The sequence below is a fragment of the Amphiura filiformis genome, chromosome 8 (genome assembly GCF_039555335.1).
Source record: "Amphiura filiformis chromosome 8, Afil_fr2py, whole genome shotgun sequence".
NCBI classification, from domain to species: Eukaryota; Metazoa; Echinodermata; class Ophiuroidea; order Amphilepidida; family Amphiuridae; genus Amphiura; species Amphiura filiformis.
In genome coordinates this window covers 19,939,855-19,962,514 of record NC_092635.1, presented here as the reverse complement: position 1 = coordinate 19,962,514, position 22,660 = coordinate 19,939,855, and the positions used below count along the sequence as shown (strand labels likewise).

General features: G+C 36.4%; 1 protein-coding gene across 1 annotated transcript in view; it reads right to left on the bottom strand.

Annotated features, from left to right (window-relative positions):
• The window catches only part of LOC140158775 (semaphorin-2A-like), a 42,118-nt gene extending 19,727 nt beyond the window's left edge, over nucleotides 1-22,391 (bottom strand). Inside the window, exons 1-12 of the mRNA XM_072181987.1 lie at nucleotides 22,068-22,391; nucleotides 21,124-21,253; nucleotides 19,923-20,086; nucleotides 14,928-15,005; nucleotides 13,774-13,881; nucleotides 11,775-11,919; nucleotides 9,743-9,904; nucleotides 5,511-5,647; nucleotides 3,294-3,393; nucleotides 2,634-2,697; nucleotides 1,336-1,498; nucleotides 839-1,049 (exon numbers count right to left, since the gene is read on the bottom strand). Coding sequence (XP_072038088.1) covers nucleotides 839-1,049; nucleotides 1,336-1,498; nucleotides 2,634-2,697; nucleotides 3,294-3,393; nucleotides 5,511-5,647; nucleotides 9,743-9,904; nucleotides 11,775-11,919; nucleotides 13,774-13,881; nucleotides 14,928-15,005; nucleotides 19,923-20,086; nucleotides 21,124-21,229 — 1,438 coding nt within the window. The 5' untranslated portion in view covers nucleotides 21,230-21,253; nucleotides 22,068-22,391. The remainder of the gene's footprint in view (nucleotides 1-838; nucleotides 1,050-1,335; nucleotides 1,499-2,633; nucleotides 2,698-3,293; nucleotides 3,394-5,510; nucleotides 5,648-9,742; nucleotides 9,905-11,774; nucleotides 11,920-13,773; nucleotides 13,882-14,927; nucleotides 15,006-19,922; nucleotides 20,087-21,123; nucleotides 21,254-22,067) is intronic.
• Between the last annotated feature and the right edge of the window lie 269 nt (nucleotides 22,392-22,660).

Sequence of the window (22,660 nt, the reverse complement as noted above, 5' to 3'; positions counted from 1 at the left end):
ATACGCGTATTTCCCAGTTCCAACTTGTCAACCTGATAACTTTCCACGCTTGGAGCTGCTTGGCTACATTCATAAAAAGAAAGGAAATCTCCCAAACAAACATTGACAATGTAAAGAAAGCAGCAAGTTTAAAAAGCCCCCCATCTCGGCTCACCTTTTGAAACTTGGTCCCATTTTGAACATCAACAGCAAATCCGTGTTTTAATTTAATTTTCAACAAAATACAACGTTTCCAACATTCGTTTATTTGCTTAATTCAATCATTTATCATGAAATTAATATTATAAAACAAAACATATATAGGATAATGGCTTACCATGCAAGAACAAGATAATAACCTTTCTGGTCATTCCAGTATGCTTACAAATTAATATCGCATCGGTGCATTAAAGATACATATTCTGGAAATGTTTTAAGTTGCCAATATGATTATGTTTTTAATCGGTACCTTTTACAAATGGGACCAAGTTTCAAAAAGTGAGCCAAGGTGGGGGCTTTTTAAACTTACTGCTTTCTTTACGTTGTCAATGTTTCTTGGTAGATTCTAAAAGACTAATGAAAATAGTACCGAAAAGCATAAATATGCAAATTTTCCTGCTCTCTCAATATATATCTAGACCATTTTTAAAAGGTTTGCAAATTGGGATCCCCAAAATTTGGCATATGCAAAGGGGGGGGGGTGGTAAATATTTATTAGCAGGCCGAGAGAGGGGGGAAACAATTTTTGGCAGGCCGAGAAGGGGGAAAGCATTTTTTGGCACACCATTTTGAAATTTTAACCTCCGGCTCATAATTATTGCACAGCCTCTTATTCACTTAATGGGTATAAAGCACAAACCTGTTCCAACAAATATGACATTTTCTGCAAGAGATCCGTGATTACAAACAACGATGCGAGAAAACCGAACACCGGTAGAATAGAAAAGTGGGTGATCACTCTCATGGCCTGGGTTTAAGTAGTTGTAATTATTGACTGTCTGATTCATAAGGGGACTGTTTCGTATAAAAGTTCTGTCATCACTGTCATATAAAGAACTTGAGTAGGAGCACTGTAAAGATAAAATAACAAATAAAATGAGATGAAATTGGCACTGGATTAATGTATGAATGAATGAATGGCATGCTTATAAAGCTCATTCCATCAATGACCCTGATGCGCTGTACAGAATCTTAATCTACAACTTAAACTACATATAATATATGCAACAAACAAATTTAGTACACAGTCACATGTTGAATGAATGAGTTTTTGGTGAACTATTGAATTGATTGAATTGAGAGCAGAATCTGGTCATGGCTTAGTAGTAGTAAACAGGGACATGGAACCATACTTACATCTCTTCCTGGCTGAGGCCGAGAATCAGCATCACATGAAGTACAAGTGGTGGTAGTAAAGAGGGACGTAGAGGTTTGTTGTGCCAGGTATGCACTTGTCTGAAAAACATCATCAATTTCAGTCAAAGTGTATATGCACACAGCTGACTCATGAGCAGCCAACCTGTAACAACAACAAGTAAATTTAATTGTTTATTTAATTAGAGTTTTTGATTTAAGTAACCTCTTACATTATAAACAATAGTTTCACCATTTGGAGGCAGGTGGTAATTAGGGACAAGGTACTTTCATGGGGACACAAAAGTTAATCAAAAAAGTAATAAAAAATTAATCATTTCTAGTCTACAGAGTAGTTTCAATGTTGGTAGAATTTCATTTTGATGGGATTTGGAGCAAAGGGAGGGGTGCACAACTTGATTCTGAGGTTATCTGGGTGATATTTCTTTTATACCCCCCACCGTGTCACAATTAATTTGAGCAAATTCTGCTTTTTTGGGTAATAAGGGAAGACATATCACAACTTTTACATAATCAGTCTTTTGTTTAAAAAATACTTTAACATAAGAACAAACCTCACACCAGATCTGACAGGATTTTTTTGATAAGGGAGCGTCATTATAGACCAATCTAACGAGCCAAGTGATAGTCAGAATTCAGACGGCCATTACTGGATACCGTCTGCACCAAACTGGTGTTGTTACTGCCCAATTGGGTGGATTAAATCTGCTTAAAAATTGATGTTGTAAACTTTCATCATTCTTTTGTCTAGGTGTAACACAGGCGATGGAATGTAGTTTAATATCCCAGCCAAGGCAACATCATTTCACACTTTAGGTGGGATAGACCTAAGGGGGACCCAGCTACGGCTGCCATTGAGGTGTAAGAATGTGTGAAAATCTACACCATGAACCCGGATATGATTGTATATTATGACTTTAATGTATCCCAAGTAATTCATCAAGATAAAACATTTTCCTTATTCATCAGAAGTTTATAATGGGAATCTGTTATAAATCTAAATACGTAAGATTGATTGTAAACCCACTTTAAGGATTGATTATCATATTGAACTTGGGATGGATTTTGGAACTTAAAAAGAATCATAACCATAGGCTCCAGAAGATTTTAAATATGGGGGGGGGGGCAATGGTGCCTGACCCAAATTATGGGACGGCCTATGGTACTTGCCCATAGATACCAAATTATTGGGGGCTGGGCCCCAATGGTTCCAGAGCCACTGATAATGGATAGAAATGGAGCCCACGCCATGCATTCTTGATAATCAATCAGTTACTTACAATGGGGTAGTAAACGCAGCATAAAAATAAGTCTCAGCTCCAACTGTAGTGGCAAAAACATCCTCTGAAAAAAAACCAGATAGAAATCATCACTTTATCTTCATTATTAGAAGGATGTGTTCCAAGCTGCATTTAGTAACCTCTAAGCTGCATTTAGCACCTTCAAGGAAAAGTCATATGCCGGCATCAATTATCACAGTATTCTAGGATGCTTAGTTCTGGGGTTATTTGAAGCAAGGTTTGGTAGAATTCAAGCATTTTGAAAATCTGATATGCAATATGTTGTTGACATTTGACTTAACTTATAAACTCTAAATGAAGCACTGTACAGCAATGTGACAATTGACATTAAAATATGCAAATATTTCTACTTGCTGCACTCGCTATATATATATATATATATATGAAGACCATTTAAGGTTTGTAAATTAAATTGGGATCCCAAAAACTTGCAAGGCATGTGCAAAGGGGAGGGGTAAAGGTTGGGGGAAGGGTCAAGAGGAGGGGCAAGCAGTTTTTTGCACGCTGTATGGAAATGTTACCTTCCTGGCTCATGATTATTGCCCAGCCTCTTAATATTTTATGTAACTGCAAGATATTTTTAAATCAAAAATACTGTTACAAATTATGCTTACTTCTGGGCCACCCTGTATTACTTACCGAGTTCATTATAATATTTAGGCACAGACGCAGGACGAGAACAGTTTAATTGAGCTTTGAGGTAGCTTCCCCAATCGCCACTATCAAGACCTACGTCATTCTGCAGATAAAATTAGAGATTCAGAGTAAAGAAAATATAATTAGATCCTGTGTCATATACTGGGATACCCAAAAAGGTGGTTTTGTTACATTTTGATGTGCAGCTTGGGCTTCTAAACAGTGTCGCTAAGTGAGTATTCCTTCACTTAGAAAATTCAATTAGGACTTAAATTGAGGCTAATTTTATTCTATATTACTCATGTTTTTATCCTGTTTTAAAATAATTTTTAATTATTTTCTTATGACATTTGGCATGAAATGTGCCAAGGGTAGTTGAGGATTAGGAGGAGGATTAGGAGGGATTTGTATCGTAAATATGATCTAAAACCCCCATTAAAAACTTAGTAAAAAATGTCTAAATGAACTCCCAGACATCTAAACCAAGTAAATAAATACAGAAGGTCATTCAAAAGGCTAATACTTGCTCAGAATGATTGTAAATGTGGAAAAAAGAGGTGGGGTTAAATCCCACCTACTTTGTGATTGTTTTTGCCCGCACTATCTCATTTTTTAACCAATTTCCATAAAAAAGGTGTCAAAATGCTCAGGAGGATGAACCACTTCAAATGAGACGTGTAGGTAAAATGTTTGAAACATTTCATTTTTTTACTATGTAACACAAAGGTACCCCAGGTTGCGACACAGGACCAATAAGGAATCTAGTATACATCACAATTTTTGACGCAAGACGTCTACTGGGATGCCTCCACCATGGAACAATTTAAATTGGGAAAAATAATACCAAATATCTTAAATAATGGTATTTTACAAGTTTACCTCAAATGACCTTTGACCTCAGTATATGAACTTGAACACTACCAATAGATGAGGGTTCCCATAGTGCAGCTATGACCGAAGTTTTGTTTCAATAGGATTTAAACTGTTCATTCGAGACCAAATTGTAACCAAAAGTCTTAAATAATGCTATTTTACGACCTATTATTTGGTTGCAATAGGGTTTCAAGGATTTTACGCCATCAGAATTGCTACATTTGTCACTTATTTTAAACCATGAGTCTTGCCTTCTTTCGCAACCGCCTGTTTTCGCGATTACTTTCGGTAGAAGTAAATGAACCTGTGGTGACCCTGAAATGACCTTCCAAAAATTTGGCTCTAAATGTTGACTGTACCCACCAAGTTTCATGTCCATACAAGTTTTTTTGAAATTTGACCTCAGATGATCCTGAAATGAACTTCCAAAGATTTGACTCTAAATATTGACTGTACCCACCACGTTTCATGCCTATACGGCAGTTTTTAGTAATTTGACCTCAGATGACCCCTAGGTGACCTGGGATGACTCTGAAATGACCTTCCAAAACCAAAAATTTGGCTCTAAATGTTGACTGTACAACCAAGTTTCATGCCCATACGGCAGTGTTTAGTAATTTGACCTCAGATGAACCCTGGGTGACCTTAGATGACCCTGAAATGACCTTTCAAATATTTGACTCCAAATGTTGACTGTACCCACTCAATTGTCAGAAAATATGCCAAAAATGCATGCTTTGGCTCTTTTTTTCAAGATATTAGTAAAATGGTGATCATTTTCTGTTATCTCCAATTGAGCTATGTTTAATTTTGGCAGAACTTGCTAATATTTTTTAATCCCAAAAAATAGGTGCTGTATTTTTCTGGAATAGAAAGTAGGGTCCTCTGAAGAGTGCCAAGAACATTACACGGCAAAGATGAAGGTAGGGGGCGACCCAAAGGTTTTGGTCGCAACATCAGTGTTTTCATCAAACAAAACGAGCTGTTGACTTAGTCCTAAACCTTAAACATCATTTTCCGAGGCGCGGAAGTACACCAAATTGGTGTACATGACACTTTGACATTCTTTTGTGGCGAGTGTCATGGTCTTTCAATTCATGCCGAGTGTCCTTGACAGGCTTGACTATGCTTCAGTGGTCATGAAAGAATTCAAAAGATAACCTCTGCCCCAATAATTCCAAGCTATTGTCTGAAACTGCACCTCGGAAGATGTATGGTAAGAACTCAGTCCTTAAATGATAGTCATATAACGACCAAAAGATAAGTGACTGACTATCATTGAGGACTGAGTTCCGCAGTCTACTGTTGACTAGAGAAATTAAACCCATATTGATATGGATCTCCTACCTTACAAACCCTAGCGACACGAGGGTAGACAATTTTTCCTTGGTTAATATGTTCTGTGGCATCCTCTCGAAAGAAAAATAAGACATAATCACTTCCACGCATTGAGTATTCAAATGGCCGACCAACAAAGTTGGCTCCTGAAAAAGTAACACAGGTCAGAAATTAGAAATGAATATATAAACTTGAAAACCAACCTTTGTATTATTTTTGTTAAATAGGAAAATGAATATTCCAGGGTTGCCGATTTTTATGTCTCCACTGTGATGCATACTGTTTTTGCAATGTCCGTCCTTATTGGTGGTATTCAAGGTCATATACTGAGGCCAAAGTTCATTTGAAGCCATTTTTTTTAAACCATTAAATTGGAGTAAAGCCATGGCCAGATGGCATCCCTCCAAGGTTGGTTAAAGAATTTGCCTATGAGCTTAGTGTTCCCTTAACAGAGGTTTTGAACACCTCCCTCATTGAGGGAGTAGTCCCTTCTCAATGGATGAAGGCCATTGTAGTTCCAATACCAAAAACAAACCCACCAAGCATTGAGAAGCTACGTACTGTTTCACTTACTAATAACTGCTTTGCAAAAATCGGGGAGGGTTTTATATCCAAGTAGGTTTTAGAAGATGTAAGTCATAAAATTGACCACCACCAGTTTGGTAATGTCAAAGGTACGTCAAGCTCACATTTTTTAATTGGCATGCTTCACTTTCTTCATCATGGCGCTGACAAGGCCAGCAAAGTTGGCACAGTGGTACTCACAGATTTCTCAAAAGCATTTGACTTGATCGACCATACTCTGCTTATGGAGACATTTATCCATATGGGAGTCCGCGAGTCTATTGTGCCATGGTTGTCTGACTTTGTCAGCAACAGACAACAGTGTGTTCGTTATAAACATGTTCTTTCTGATTACAAAACTGTCAATGGAGGTCTCCCACAAGGTACAAAACTAGGCCCAACAGGCTTTCAGATTATAATCAATGATGCTGTATCAAGTAGTGTGCCCAAAACAAAATGTTGGAAATATGTTGATGATTTAACAATTGTTGAGAACTGTATCCATCCCAAATCCAGCCAAATTCAAGATGTTTTGGATGAATTCAGTGAATGGTCTGCCAATAATAATCTGAAACTTAACCCTTTGAAATGTCAAGCCCTGCAGGTCTGCTTTAAGGTTGGTCTGAACCCTGGAAATATGGAAACTTTCGGCGCTCATAACTTCTAAATTGTTGGTCCAAAGTATATAAAAGTATACATATTTAGAATGGCAAAGACTTGATAAGTTCATCTGTGAGGTCAAATTTGGGCCAAAATGGCACTTTTATTTAAAATCCCTAAAAATAACGGTTTTTGGCCCACTTCTTTTTCGTGCATCGTAACAAAAAAATTCTCTGGCCAAAAATTTTTTTTTTTTATTTTTAAAAACTAGATCAAAATATCTAGGACCCGTTTTTCATTTTTTGAATTTCGACCAACTTTGAGAAATTTAGCCCAAAATGGCTAAAAATGCTGATTTTTCAAAAAATCATAAAAAGCCAGATTTTGGCCCAAATTTCAAATGTTTTTGGTGAAATTGGTCAAAATTCAAAAAAATGAAAAAACGTGTCCTAGATATTTTGATCTAGTTTTTAAAAATTAAGAAAAGATAAATTTGGCCCAAGAATTTTTTTGTTACGATGCACGAAAAAGAAGTGGGTCAAAACCATTATTTTTGGGATTTTGGGCCAAAAGTGCCATTTTGGCCCAAATTTGACCTCACAGATGAACTTATCAAGTCTTTGCCATTCTAAATATGTATACTTTTATATACTTTAGACCAACAATTTAGAAGTTATGAGGCCTTAAAGTTTCCATAATTCAGGGTTCAGACTCAACCTTAAGAGGAATACACCATGTTATCAAAATCAATGACATTCCTCTCTACTTTGTTTCTGAGGCAAAACTTTTGGGTATTTGGATGCAGGACAACCTCAAATGGGATAGAAACATTGCTGAAATTGTGTCCAAAACCAATTGTCAGTTTTATATGCTTAGAATTTTAAAAAGGTTTGGTTTTAATACCCAGGAATTATGTTCAGTTTACAAAGGATGTGTACGACCATTACTTGAATACACGGATGTAGTTTGGCATTCCTCATTCACCACAACTCAAGATCATACTTTGGAGCAGCTGCAAAAAAGAGCTTGCAAAATAGTTCTGGGCAATTTGTATGATGGTTATGATAACGCTCTTAATCTGTGCCAGCTAGACTCTCTAGCTGATAGGAGGGCGGACCATTGTCGTAAGTTGGCCGAAGAGCTTTCTGCTTCTATTCGAACAAAAGATCTCATCCCTCCTACCAGATTGGAGAGTCATGGCAGGGTCCTTCGCAATGCAAATCAAATCTTTTAACTTTATGCAAGGACCGATCGTTTCAAAAACAGCGCTATTCCATACTTTATCAATTTATTGAATAACTAAATGCCCTGAAATTTTCTGACTTTTTAAATCTGGTAATATTGAGCCAATTTTAGCCTTTTAATGGTGTGTATTCATAATGTTTTTTAATGATGTCTTGAATAAGTGCAATATTTTATTTTCTATCAACAGCAGTTGCTGTATTTTTCTTTGTTAATATTGATACTGTATTTTTTAATGTTTAATTGTTTTTAATATTGTAAACCACTTGTTATTTGGCCTGAGGGCCACGATATGTGTGCGAATAAAATATACTGTACTAAACTATTATTTAAGACTTTTGGTTCCTTGAAAACCGTGACCTTTATTTATAAAAAATCAAAACATGTGCTTACATGTGAAAATGTCAAAGAAATTTTTTTTCAGTACCAGTTAAAATGATTTCATAAATGCATTTTAATTGTATCCAAAAGTTGCAGAAGCATTAGGAATGAAGTGAAACAATTAATTTAAGAAATTAACTTACATTTATCAAAAATCATGTGATTTAAATAGCAAGTTAAATCGCATTATAAATCAACAAGATTTAAATCAAGCAACCCAGAATATTACATCTTTTATTCAATCTCTCTCTGCTGTTTTCATCATGAAAAGAACCACCAATTTCTCAATTTTCTTTAACAATCTCTCTATAATCTAGCTTTGTTCCATGATAAAGAAAACTTCATCCCATCAATTAATGGGAGAGCGTGGCTCAGTGGTTATAGAGTATTCCCTTCTGGTGCAAGTCATTGGCCCCATACCTGTTTATTACAGGCAGTTTTGAAAAGAGTGTTTTAATACTCATGGCTGTCCCAATTCCATCCTGATTTGTGTTCCATGCTGAATCCTAAAGCAATCCTTAAGCAGTAAAATCAAAATAAACAAATATATCCCAAAACAATAAAACAATAAATAAATAAATAAAACAATAAATAAATAAATAAAACAATAAATAAAACAATAAATAAGAAATTTAAAAATAAAATAAAAATAAAATAAAATAAAATAAAAAAATAAATAAACAAACAAACAAACAAACAAACAAACAAACAAACAAACAAACAAACAAACAAACAAACAAACAAAACATAATAAATGTGTTAATAAAAATAGATTAGTTCAAACTAATTTGTGGATCCTAGATTTGTCCCCTCGGATTTTTCCTTTTAAAATCAATTTTGGCTGCAATTCCATACAATATGTGTATTGTAAAATGCAATAACGAGTCGATGGATTAACCCTGAGCTGTATTCTATTGTTATGCAATAAATAAGCATATTACCTTGTGAGAACCTTTTGGTAGAAATAACCCAGGTTCCATGTATTGATCTCAATTAAGGCCATATTATAATATTTCCATAAGAAATAGAATTGTATTTTTGTAGTATAAAATGTTAGTTTTCACTGTCAGATATATGTCCTCTTTTAATTTGGGCCCAAACAGACAAGGCAATACAAAGAAAATTACTATTTAATACCAGCGCATATGTCGCCAATGCAAGCCACTCATTTGAATGCGAGTTGTGTCGGTTCTTTGATGACTGCCCGCACGCCATGTACATAACTGTGTTATGCACATCATGTACGAGTTCGACTAATATTTCCACCGTAATAAGACGGTTTATTCAATATCTCGGATTTTGACAAAACTACAGCACCTCAAGTCTTGATTTTTGAAGGGTATGTTAGTTTACTAAAGTACATATAACAATCGTGTAAAAAACAGAATTCTGAAAAATATTGAGGGCATCCTCCTCAGCAAATGTTATGATATGGCTTTAACTCATATACTTACTATTAACATGCTTGGCATCTAGATCTGAATTTTCTAAGGAAAATGTGAAAGGATTGCCTCCAATGCCTAATGTGCCTAATAACACCGACCCGATAAATGCATCTGATAGAGCTGATGGTTCCTGATATGAACCGATGAACAATGTCGGCTGACCACCATTATCTATATGGAGAGAAAGCAGTTAGTTTAGATAATTTATTTTAAAGACCTGACCTGAAACTGTCCTTAAGTAAAAAAAAAGTTGAAAATGGTTTAAAAAAATGAAGCTGAAAATGCTCTAAAAAAGCTGAAACGGGGTAATATAAACTGGGCTGAAAATAAAAGGAAACACATAAATTTGAGCAACAAAAGAAGCTGAAATTTGAAAATTAAATGCTGTTTTTCTATCTTATGGCCTAAAACATTAAAACAAAGCGTTTCCAAATTTGGAGTTTTATTGCTCCTGCATTTTGATATGAGAAGCTGATACGTACAAGTAGTATACAAATACGACATGGTTTGAAGGGAAATAGGGGGAACTACCACAGCCTACACCACCCCAAACCCGAAGGGCGAGGGTGGTAGGCCTGTAGCCAGTACCAAGGGAAAAATAGTTTCCCTGAAAATACCTTGTAGTATTTGTTTTATTACACCCCATATACATATTTATGAGAGAATGACTTCAATTCATTAACATTTAATAAGAAAATAGGCGCTAGGCCCACTTAAATGTTATGGTCAATCATGCATGCATGCTATATGCACAGCATACCTTTTATTATGCCTAGTTGAAGTTATTAAAGCTTCGGATCTGTACATATGCAATTCCCTTTTCAGCTTTCACAATGTGTTTCGAGCATCCTTTTAGTTTACTGAATTAATTTTGGTAATATCTGCTTCGGACAGCGAAGCACTTTCCGTTCCGTGGACACTGCCATTTTAGTTGTTGCTATAACAAATTTGTCAATTCCCATATTATCGTAGGGAGGACCGTGATACAATATAAATTATAAAGTCCCACCTTCGCGGATCGAAAAACACAATTGCGAAAGTGAGTACGAACTTTTGTCTCTGAGGATGATGATATCGCGAATAGGGGGGAAAACTATCGTCAGGTAAGATAGGTCATACTGGTGATAGGTCAATCTACTTGGTTTGTGTCAAGTTGCGATTGACCAATGAATTGGTGTCATTCTCTCATGAATATGTATGAGGTGTAATAATACATACTTACCACTTTTTACTACGTTTTTGTTCACACCAACTAAATAAACAACCTAGTCTCTCTAATATTCAGACTGTATGCTACTGAATCCATACTCGTAATCAGACTATATGAGACTGAATATACGGCAGTTAATAGCGGCCTGTTTTACATTAAAGTTGCTGTTGGGCAGTGTTACATTAAGGTTACTGTTGGTCAATGTTACATAACAGTTAGGGATAGTGGGTTAGGATTAGGGTTAGGGTTAGTGGAATAGGGTTAGGGTTAGTAGGTTAGGAGCAGGGTTAGTGGTAAAAGGTTAGGGTTAGTGGGTTAGGGTTAGTGGATTAAGGTTAGTGGGATAGGATTATTAGGGTTAGGATTAGTGGGTTAGAGTTAGAGATAGTATTAGGGTTAGTGAGTTATGGTTAGGGTTAGAGTAATCTTAAGGGTGATGGGCTGTCGATAATGAAAATGAGATTGTGTTATCGACAGCCCATCACCCATACACATACTTAGAGACGGCCCATCATCCATTTCATACTTTCAACTTTTTTACCCCATAATTTCCCTCATTAGGCCCTGTCCTCTATCGGGGGCTAATTTATAGTTTAAGCTTGTTTGCTATTGTTTTTGGAGCAACTTTGTTCCTGTAACACTGTGGTGCAACCTTGAACAATATTGTCTTTGAGCTACGCAACAAGAATTTTCCTATCAATAAGAAGGGATATTGTAAACCAAATTTGTGACAAAAAAAAAAAGACTCAGGCTCAAAATCACATATTTTCAAAGACATATTGCACTTTTATCCCACCCCTTGTGATTTACAAAAATACAGGGCTAGCTTACCAAGTATTGCCATGGTACTGTTTTGTGCCCAATTACGTGCAGATACATGAGTCATAAAACCATTGTATGATTGTTCACTTGCACATGTGCCTCCATTAAATGGTAAACGGCCAGCATCAACAGCATCCTGATCAGTAATATCACACTGAAAAAAGAAAATGAAAATACAGAATGTCACAAAATAGTAATAAATAAAAAAACAAAAATATGAAAACTAATCAACACACAAAACACGCAAGCCCGATGCAATGACTGCTTCGGGGCCATTATTTACATTTTCTACATCCACCACTGACTGGCCCCCACTTTCAAAATCGTTCTGTCACCGCTTCACTTTGGACATTTCAAAGTCTACCAGACCACTTTTTCAACAGGGTTGATGATGTTTACCTCAGAGGATGCTGGTTCCTCTGCAATATGGTTGCCAGTTGGCGTTTTCTTCAGGAGATTGTCAAATATGTGACCGAGATTATATTGCCCCTTGTCTCTGTTCAAGGTGATCCCTTGCTTTCTGATTTCCACTGCCTCTTTTATACAATGACTGTATCTGTCTCTTTGCCTGATACCTTAGCCTAATCCCAATCTATGATGTGATCTTTTTCCAGCACATAGTCTGTGATAGCTGATTTGTTAACTGTAGATTGGGATGCTGTGCTGGGTAAGTGTAGGAATGTTATATCATCTAAAACCTCTGCCAGATGATTGTCACAACAATCATGATCAGTGCTGAAAAAGAGGTCTGGTAGACTTTGAAACGTCTACAGTTGAATAACTGGTCAACACCTCCTCCTATACCTTTGTACAGGAGCCAACCGTTGTTAATCCGTGATGAATCCACACTTTTACTGTAGCGTATACACGAACACGAGCGAGACTATGTGTTACGTGAGAGAGCGTGAATTTGTCATGCCTGGAACCTGTGTGCATATGCAAGCTTTTTACAAGTTGAATTTAGTATTTTTCAGGTAGGGGCTAAACATTGCAGTTTTATTTTGCAGTTTTATTGTTGATATCAACAGAGAAATCATTGAAGTTTTTGTAAGGCTAGGTGGCAATGATTAACTGACATTCCTAACGAAATAAACATGTGAATTATACAATCTTTAGCTTCTGTTCGTTGTTGAAAGGGATTCAATCATGCTTCACCGTTTTTCATCACCATTTAACAACTCGCATCAGGCGCGTCTGTGTGGTTTACTTCGCTCGGGCAGCTAAAAGCTGCCCTCGTGAAATAAACCACGCATAAAATATAATATTACATTGCGAATTTCAAAAATCAAAATTATTTGATATCAGAAGGACATTCTTCGTATTCAGAATGCAATTCGATATGTCTGATGTGCTCATTATGTCCCACAATAAATACTGTCCAAATGTTCATACCCCATCCCTTAATTAAGCATTAAAATGAGCTGAAATTTGCATGATAACAAATCAATAAATATGGTTTTTACTTGACTAAAACAAATTAACACATTGAAAAAAGGGAGGCGAGTTAAGCGCAGCGGTAATTCCTCGCTTTGCACCACTGAGGTCCCGGGTTCAAGCCCGGCGCGCCCAAGGACTCATGTGCACTTGGTTTATCCCGATTCCATGCTCGCTCTCGCAGGTTTTCTCCAGGATCTCCGGTTTCCTCCTGTAACAAAAAAATCGGTGATTAGTTGTTTGGTTATCAAAACTTCCTTCACCCAATGGAATTTGGGGAGCTGCACAGAAAATTGGTGGATGTTACAATCTAAATGCGGATAGGTGTGCGTGCTCGGCAGCAACCTAGTTGATGCGATCTGATTGTGATGATTCATCATTGCAGCGAAATTACAGCGCTTTGAGTCCTCTAAGATCCGGAGAAAGGCGCTTTATAAATCCAAAATTTATAAAAAAAAAAAAAAAAAAAAAAAAAAAAAAAAAGAAAAAAAAAAAAAGAAAAGAAAAAGCAATGATAGAGCTCCTTAATTACAGATTCCAAATAACTTAACCAATCAGCTACAATGTAACTTACTGTATCAGGAAAACTATAGCATCTAGTGTAAGTGTTCCTTGTTCCACACACCAAAAGTTCACCACTTGTCTTTTCCACAGTACGGATGTAATTATCACAAAAAAGTGTCTGTAACGTAGATAAACATATAGTTTTTGAGAACAGCATTACTGCATTTCATTTTTTTTAACTTTAGAAATCCAGACAAAGTGATATTAAGAAAAATAACATCTTTGGGGGGAAGTTAAATTAATATTATGTACCGAGAATCAATTTAGAACAGGGGTGGGCTACTGATGGTCTGCCTGTGGTTTTTGAGCAGTCCAGAAGACCTGTGCAGAAAAAAGGGTTGAGTTGAAAATTTCTCATGCTTCTGCTGAAGTTGATTCAGAGTTTGCTGTCGCTTGCCACCTTTAAATTCATCATTGCGATTTTTTAACAACAAAAAAGTGCTTTTTTAGGTAACCCCTCCCACCTCTCAAATTTGTGCACTTTTTTTGACTTAGAATGCAATCAGAATTTGGTCCGATTTTTCATGTTCTGTTTTCTATTATAAATTGAGGCCTACTATTAAATCAATATGTTTCCAAACTTTTGAGTTTTATTGCTCCAGTGCATGGTTTTGAAAACTATAGACCGATAGCTTTTGCTCCATGGTTGGCAAACTGTTGGAAAGGGTAGATCAAACGTTAAATTTTTGTTTAAAGGCAAAAGAACAAAAATCCATCAAAATCAGCCAATTCGTTACCGAGAAATCCTGCATGCAACTTTCCTTCAAAAAACAACAACAAAAAAACAAGATGGCAGCCATCGTCATGGCAATGGTATTTGGAACATATTACTTTTTACTCAAAAACGTTATATCAAGTTACACACCATCCCACCAAATTTGCAGCCTTTGGGAACTTTACGTTAGAAAAACCCTTTTAAAATCAGGCTTTTTAATAATTTTTTTTGCAAAATGGAGCATTTTTCTACAATTTTTGGTCAAAATTTAAAAAGAATGAAAATACGGGTCCTCGATATTTATATCTACTTTTTCAAAATTAATAAAAAACTATTTTTACTCCAGGATTTTTTTTGTTATGGTGCCCGCAAAAATGTGGGCCAAAAAGTTATGAGGCCCCAAAGTTTCCTTAATTCCAGTTTCCATCCTTAAGAATGAATATACTCACTGGATCGGATGCAGCAAAAACTGTGCATGGTAAACCACCATCTAGGTCATCTGTGCAGCTTTCTATTCTTGCTGATCTCTGTAAAATGGTCATTTTATAAGAAGGCAGTGAGTATTGTATCTGGCATTAACATATATTATATTGTATTCATAGGTTTTCTTTTCATATCATTTTATTTGCCAGATAAACACATCAAACATACAACAAAAGCATATAAACACAGCCAAAAAAGAAAGTCTCCAGTAGTTCCATCCCCATTTAATCAGATTCTGATGAGTTTATGGCAAAATAATTTATATAATAATTTTCTATACACTTTCCTTCGAAGATTGATACCAAATTTGATATCAAAAGTTTAATCATCATGAGCAAAGGAACCGTTGTTTGGAAATTCATGCAATTTTAAAAATGACAAATTACGAATTGACCACGCAAAAGTCAATGCATGGTATCAGTTTATTATGTGGCCCGAAGCAACCCGTACAGGAATCATTATACACTTGCCATGCTTGCCTGCGCACAATTAAAAGAGCGGGGTATTTGATTTGCATTTTGACATGCATGGGTAAACCTTTAATGACAATGAATTTAGACCTTTCAGATGCGTGTAGATGTGTAGATGTAAAAAATACTTTTTTTATAATGTCGTAAAAGATGCCATTGCAGATAATGTTGTGTGATTGCTGATAATTTCATATTTTATGTTCATGATGCTTACAAGAAAACGTATCGAAAAAAATCTGTCTCATTACTTATTTTGAAGTCTGCACAAACTGTTTAGAACTTGAACTCAATAAATCTCCCGGTAAAGAACTTTACAACAACGCCGAAATGTGTGTAACAGCTACACATACAACCCGGCATGTTATACCCCATTTGAAATTCCCGCAGTCACAAACAATCACGCTTTATCGATTAACCTGCCAGCCTATTCAGGCGACATACTTCTTGGCACACACGCTAGCTCCGCCGCGTGATGCAACTCCCTATGTCATTTTAAAAATTGCACGAATTTCCAAAGAACGGTTCCCATGCTCACGATGATTAAACTTTTGATATCAAATTTGGTATCAATCTTGAAGGAGATTGTATAGAAAATTATTATATAAATTATTTTGCCATAAACTCATCAGAATCTGATTAAATGGGGATGGAACTACTGGAGACTTTCTTTTTTGGCTGTGTTTACAATGATTGCACAATAGATTTAATTAAAAGCATATAAATTTTTCATGGAGAATTGATCAGCAATTAACCATGACTTTCATAAAAGGCAAGACTCAAGTCCATGATGAGGAATCAAAGACTCCCTTGGTGTGCAAAACATAAAAAACTAGAGCGATAACCGCACCATAGCTGAACCATGTGGCTTCGACAGTATATTGTGGTAGGCCTATACCACTGTCACCCGGAGTCTGTAATGGCCCTTAATGACCTTAAATGAATTTTAAAATATTTTCAACATGTTTAGAATGTCATAAGGATCATTGCGTTTAAATTTCAGCTCAATCAGACATTTGGAAAACTTGACCTTTGACCCCTTTATGACCCCTTAATGACCTTAAATGAATATTAAAATGTTTTTAAAATGTTTAGAATGTCATAAGGATCATTGCATATAAATTTCAGCTCAATTAGAGCAGTTTGAAAAACTTGACATTTGACCCCTTTATGGCATGACCTTAAATGAATTTTAAAATATTTTTAAAATGTTTAGAATGTCATAAGGATCATTGCATATAAATTTCAGCTCAATTGGAGCATTTTGAAAAACTTGACCTTTGACCCCTTTATGGCCCCTTAATGACCTTAAATGAATTTTAAAATATTTTTTAAATGTTAAGAATGTCATAAGGATCATTGCATTTAAATTTAAGCTCAATCGGAGCATTTTCGGTTAAAATGACCTTTTTTGACCCCTGGATGACCTCTGACATTTGGAAATATTTGTATTATATTCTTTATGTTTTCCTCTTTCATATGGCACACCTCATGGAGTCATACCTTCGTGGCATTTAGAGATATGTCCATTTCAGACCAAATGGTTAGTCAGTTAGCTAGTAAGCTAGTAACATACACTCATATAGGCTGAGACCATTTCATGGTTCAGCAACAAGACTAATAGAGCTTGTGGCAGGGAGCAGAAAGAGTAACAAAAGTCACTTTTACAGTGGCAATTTTAGAGTGGCTAAACCTAAAAGCTCTGCAAAAACAACACAGAACTAGATGGATGGTGGTTCTCAGATGTCGCGATTTTCGACGCACAGCGTCGACCGTGATGCCTCCACCAAAGGGAGCGATGTGGTACCCAAAGTTTCAAGCCTCAAGGGCAGACTGAATTTGACCTCAGATGACTCCTGGATGACCCCTGATGACCCAAGTATGACCAAGAATTTCATTATTTGTCCATGAGGTACCATGTATTTTGAATGAGAGCACACAATGCACGATAAAGGCACCAGCTCTGAAAATTGACTTTAAATTAAATAAGGTTAATTTTTGCACTATTTTAATTTCTTTTTTCTGTTCAAACAAACTTTCTAACATCACTTTAAGTCCTTCATACCTCAATCGACTCCAACTCCAGTATTTTAATCCCAATCTGTCCAACTTACTGGATATTTTATAATTCACTCCACTTCAATTTTGCAGCATTTCATTTTTGACATTTTGAAAAAAAAAAATCTGCCTCATTTAATTTGTATTTTTGATAGAGAATAAACATCTTTAAAGTAAAGGTAAAATGAAAATAACAACAAATAATGTTTCTTCTTCTTAAACAAGACCAAGGGCAATAACACTTTGGGTGCTCCATTTTATTTCAATGCCAATGAGGTTAAGAAAATAGCAGTTGTTCCAAATCTACCTTTCACAGAATGAGCTGACATTCAAATTTTAGATGTCACTTGGACAAACATTAAAATTGGGTATCGCTATAAAATGTGTCATAAAAACAAAACAGCAAATGCTAATTCCTTGATTTTTTCACACAAGGTCACTAATGGATATATCATTTATAAAATGTTTAAAAACCTAAAAGGTTCAACTCGGTTCTTAAATAAAATGGATTCTTTTCTCTATTGCACTTTTTTTACTCACCCTGAACATACATGACATGATCACCCATTTCATATTGGAGGAAATTAAAATGACAAGGTATTTATAACTCTGGACTACATTAATGGGTTTAATGATATATGATGGGACCTGTTGACCAGCAACATTCCTTCTGGATAACCTCATGACATGTCTCATTTGTCTGGGTATTAATATTGCACCAGCTAACAATTTCATTAAAATCATTTTGAATGATGTTGATGTCATCTTCTGAGTAAAAAGACCTATAAAGGAGCGTCTCATCTGTATATTGAAGAAGAGGAGACTGAACCGGGAAGATCTAAAACAAAAAGATTAAACAAGAGAGAACCAAGCACAGACTTTTGTGGGACCCCCAATTTAACAGGGACCCACTCAGAGGATGCCCCTCTGAACTGAACACAGTCACACACTTGTAACAATCTATAAGAAAGGAGGAGATCCAATGCCAAAGTGGACCACAGATGCCATACAGATGAAGCTTTCTTAAAAGAATAGAATGACTGACCTTATCAAAGGCCTTATTCCAGTCAAGAAAGATGACGTCAACATCAGGTGGCGATCGTTTATTAAGAATTTATGACCAGTGATAGCAAACCGTAGTCAGGAGAGTGGTACAAGAGCAACCGGATATAAAATCCGGATATAAAACTGCTGTTGAGGAGAGATGAGCCTTCTTTTGTACATATACTCAACAACATTCCCTGTAACAACCCTTTCCAACAGTTTGCGAACCATGGAGCACAAAGCTATCGGTCTATAATTTTCAATGCTACAAATATTACCAGATTTGTGTAATGGGACATCATTAGCTCTTTTCCCAGTCATCAGGGATTTTACCCTCATGAAGGAAAATACTAACAAGCAATGAAAGAGGAAATGCAATCTGGGCTGTAGTATGCTTAAGCATGGTGGATGTTATACCATCAGGCCCGAATGCTTTGCTATTTTTTAAAGACTTGAAAAGTTTTAAAATCTCACATGAATTAGTGGAGATATTGGTCAAAAAAAGAAGAATACTGATGACCCTCACACTAAGTACCCAAAAGGTCAGTGTCACCTGAAATAGTGAAATTTGAAGCAAAAAATCATTGGAAAGCTATCATTTGCAATGACAGTAGCATCAGTAATACTGTACAAGAATCATTTACTTTGGCCTTTGAGGCACAAACAAAAGACCACAACTTTCTAGGTTGACTGAATGCAAAAATATTGTATAAGTGAAGTTATGTGACATTAAAAAAATTGGTATCAGAAAAAAAGGCTTTGAAGTAGAAGAAAGGTAGGCCAAATATCATATGCAAAATGCATGTCTCAAAAGAAAACTTGCCTAGTGTATAGCTTTCTAACAAATATTTCTGAAACTTTTTTGTTCTAGCCCATTGCTTGTGAAAAAAACAGCATGCATGAACATCTGTGGATGGATATGGGGCCATTTGTTGTGAGAACATGCTCATTTGATGGCAATTAGTTTACCCACACACACTCGCAGACATGATTTACAATGTGTTTTATGTTATTTGCCATCTATCGACACCAACTACAATTACAATTACACAGATTTCTGATGTGTCCTTGTTTGCCAGTGTTTACAAAAAGGTGTACACAGAGCACACACCATACCACGTAATGTAGGCCTGTTGCTCATGAGAGTCTACGATTAGTGCGGGGTGAGGTGGCAACCTCTAAAATAGTGCAAGCGTACACAAGGAAGTTGCGCGTAAGAGTTGACAAGTTGAGCGCTCCGTACGCTCAGATGAGTGATGTGTGGCTCAAACACTGTATCTGCGTCAGCTGAATCCAAGCACGCGTAGAGGGCACAGGCACAGAACTGTTCAATCTATGTATTTAAAAATCCAAGGCACATATACCCCTACTTACATACAATAAATAACTTACCACAATCCATGGATCTGTGCTACAGTCTGGGTCAATCCTAAGAAATTCCTGCAGGGCACCAACAAAAAGCTCAGTGCTGCCTTCAGTAGAAGGTAGAAGTCGAAACCTTTGTTCTTCAGTGAGTCCAGAGAGGGCATCAGGGGTTACATCTTTGACACCACAATCTATGTAAAGGTAAGATGCATAGGATTAGATTGGATAAGGATTCCATCGTATTGGTAAATTATAAATAAAATTCAAATGTGAACAAACAAGTACAAGACTAAAAAGAGACCAGAATATGCCATGTTTATGTGTTGCGCATTGAGGGTAAAATAGTGGACCATTGTGAGGAAAAACGTGGGCATGCAGGGAAACTTTGATTTCATTTAAGTACCTGTGCAGTAGTGTAGTCAGCTAGGGTTGGGGGTGGGGGTGGGGGGGGGGCAAGGGGCAGACAAAAATGAAAGAGAAAATCAGGAAGACAAATAAAAAGAAAAGGGGAAAGGAGACAAAAAAAAAGGGGGAAAAGAGAGAAAAAAAAGAAAGAAGAAAGAGCAAGGAAAACAGGAAAGTTATCAATTGCAGTGATTGGGGGACAATCTGCTTGGTGATTGAATGCTGGAAGCTATTGGGCTATTCCAGTTGAAATCCATTACCCCCTATGGAAAACATGACCTTAATTTTCCAAACAAGGGGTGTAGATTTCATATGGAGTTGCCAATTCAGGAAGCCCCATTTGAAAATAGCCCATTGTGCAAACAGTGCCAGCTACTCCCCCACCTCCACCATACCACTTATTGCAGGTAATGTTACATTACTCCTGGATGATTGCCCTCAAGTCATGTACATGTAAGTCAGCGACTTGTGTTGAATATCATTAGTTTTAGAACTATGGCATTGAGAGAACAATCAAATGTAAAATGCCAAAAATACATCATGTAGGCTTCCCTGGAAAGCCCCAAGCCCCAAAAGACCCCTGACATTTATCACAACAGAGTGCTGAAAGACCCCCAGATTTGATATTTTAGATTTCCAACCAGAAAAGACAAGAAAGACCAGTGATTTTGACAGTTTGAAGATCTGAAAGACCCCCTTTTTATGATACGTCATCAGCCCCCAAAGACCCACCATTTCCAGTACCACCAGGAGCAAACCCACCCCAAAAAAATGTACTGAAACCCCACCCCCACACACACACTTATGGGACGGTCCACCTTACCTACTAAAGTGAGGCACATATCAGCTGGATCCAATGGGTCTTGAGAGCACACTTCCACAGAAACACATGACAAAATCAAGAACATTGTAATAAATAAGGCTTCCATGATGACTGTATGTTATCCTTCACTCTGTAATCAAATCAAACAAACTGAAATATTAGGATATCATTATTATTTAACCTAATTAGTGTCCCACCCCTATCAGCAAGCCCTGTGTATTTTCTTACCAGTGGGGGAGTTAACCCCCTCCCCAAAAAAAACAAAACAAAAACCAAAAAACATAGCTTTCTCCCATCAGAAAAAATCACTGAAAATCAAAGTATTTTGAGCAAAAAATGTAATTAATATGTTATGCACATTTTCTGATTTTTGCCCACCCCAGATTCACTTTATCCTCTCCCATAAAAATCCTGGGGCTAGCTGCCACTATTTCTCATTCACCTGTTTTAAGCCAGGTTTTAAGCAGCCCCTTGTCATAGCAGACAACTGGGTAACAAGTCCATATTAAATCACAAGAAAACTATTCATCTGGAAATTGAGTTTCAGTCACTGTAACATTTGTATACATTGGGCTTTTTCAGTTGAAATCCATACAACCTCTACAGAAGACATGATCTTAATCTCCCACACAGGGGTTGTAAATTTCAAATGGAATCACCTATTCTGGTAATCCCATTTGAAATTCACACTCCCTATGTTAGAGTATGATGTATGGATTTAAACTGAAATAGCCCATTTTACCCATATCAAAAACAATTCAAATCCTATCACTACTTCAAGCTGACATCTGACTGCATATAGCCACATGATATTTTCTTGCCCTATATCTTGACACATGTTCTGAAGTTGTTGCCAATTATCACTAATCTCCACGTAACAACAACCAATTATAGTACAGCTAAAAAACAGATAAAATATCAAATATAGTTATACTGGTACTTACCACAAGCTCCTTATTGCACCGTGTGACCTACACTGTTATAGATGTTTTGCTTACTTAGTACCAATTGTTCCTCATACCACCCATTGAAGCATACACAATTATTAACATTTCTTGTCCTATATTTCAGCAGCCAGATAAGAAACTACATTACTGGCAGCAATAATTTATACACTAGTATGGTTAACGCTGCACTTTTTTTCTTCATTGTTCCGTGTTCTGTGCAGTCAGGTGTACCGTCAACCATAATAGGCACTCCACCCGATATACAATAGAAAGTTCAACAGTAAGTGTAATTTGGCTGGTTGCCATTTCTATTGGTATACTGTAATAGGTAGTAACTACTGAGAATTAACCTCTGGGAAATTCATTGTACAGTGGGAAATTCCCTACATACATACACCTTGATTTGTGGGTGGGGGATGTGTGTGTGATTAGTTTTGATATCCCAATTTTATGATGCTGGCAATGTTTTTTTTGCAATTTTGCAATTGTTCCTGTTTTTATAACAAATTAAGAAATGTGTCTGTATTATTTCAGCATGCTGTGGAACAGTTCAGTGTTGTGTAGCGGGGTATTATTATTGTTCTCTGGCA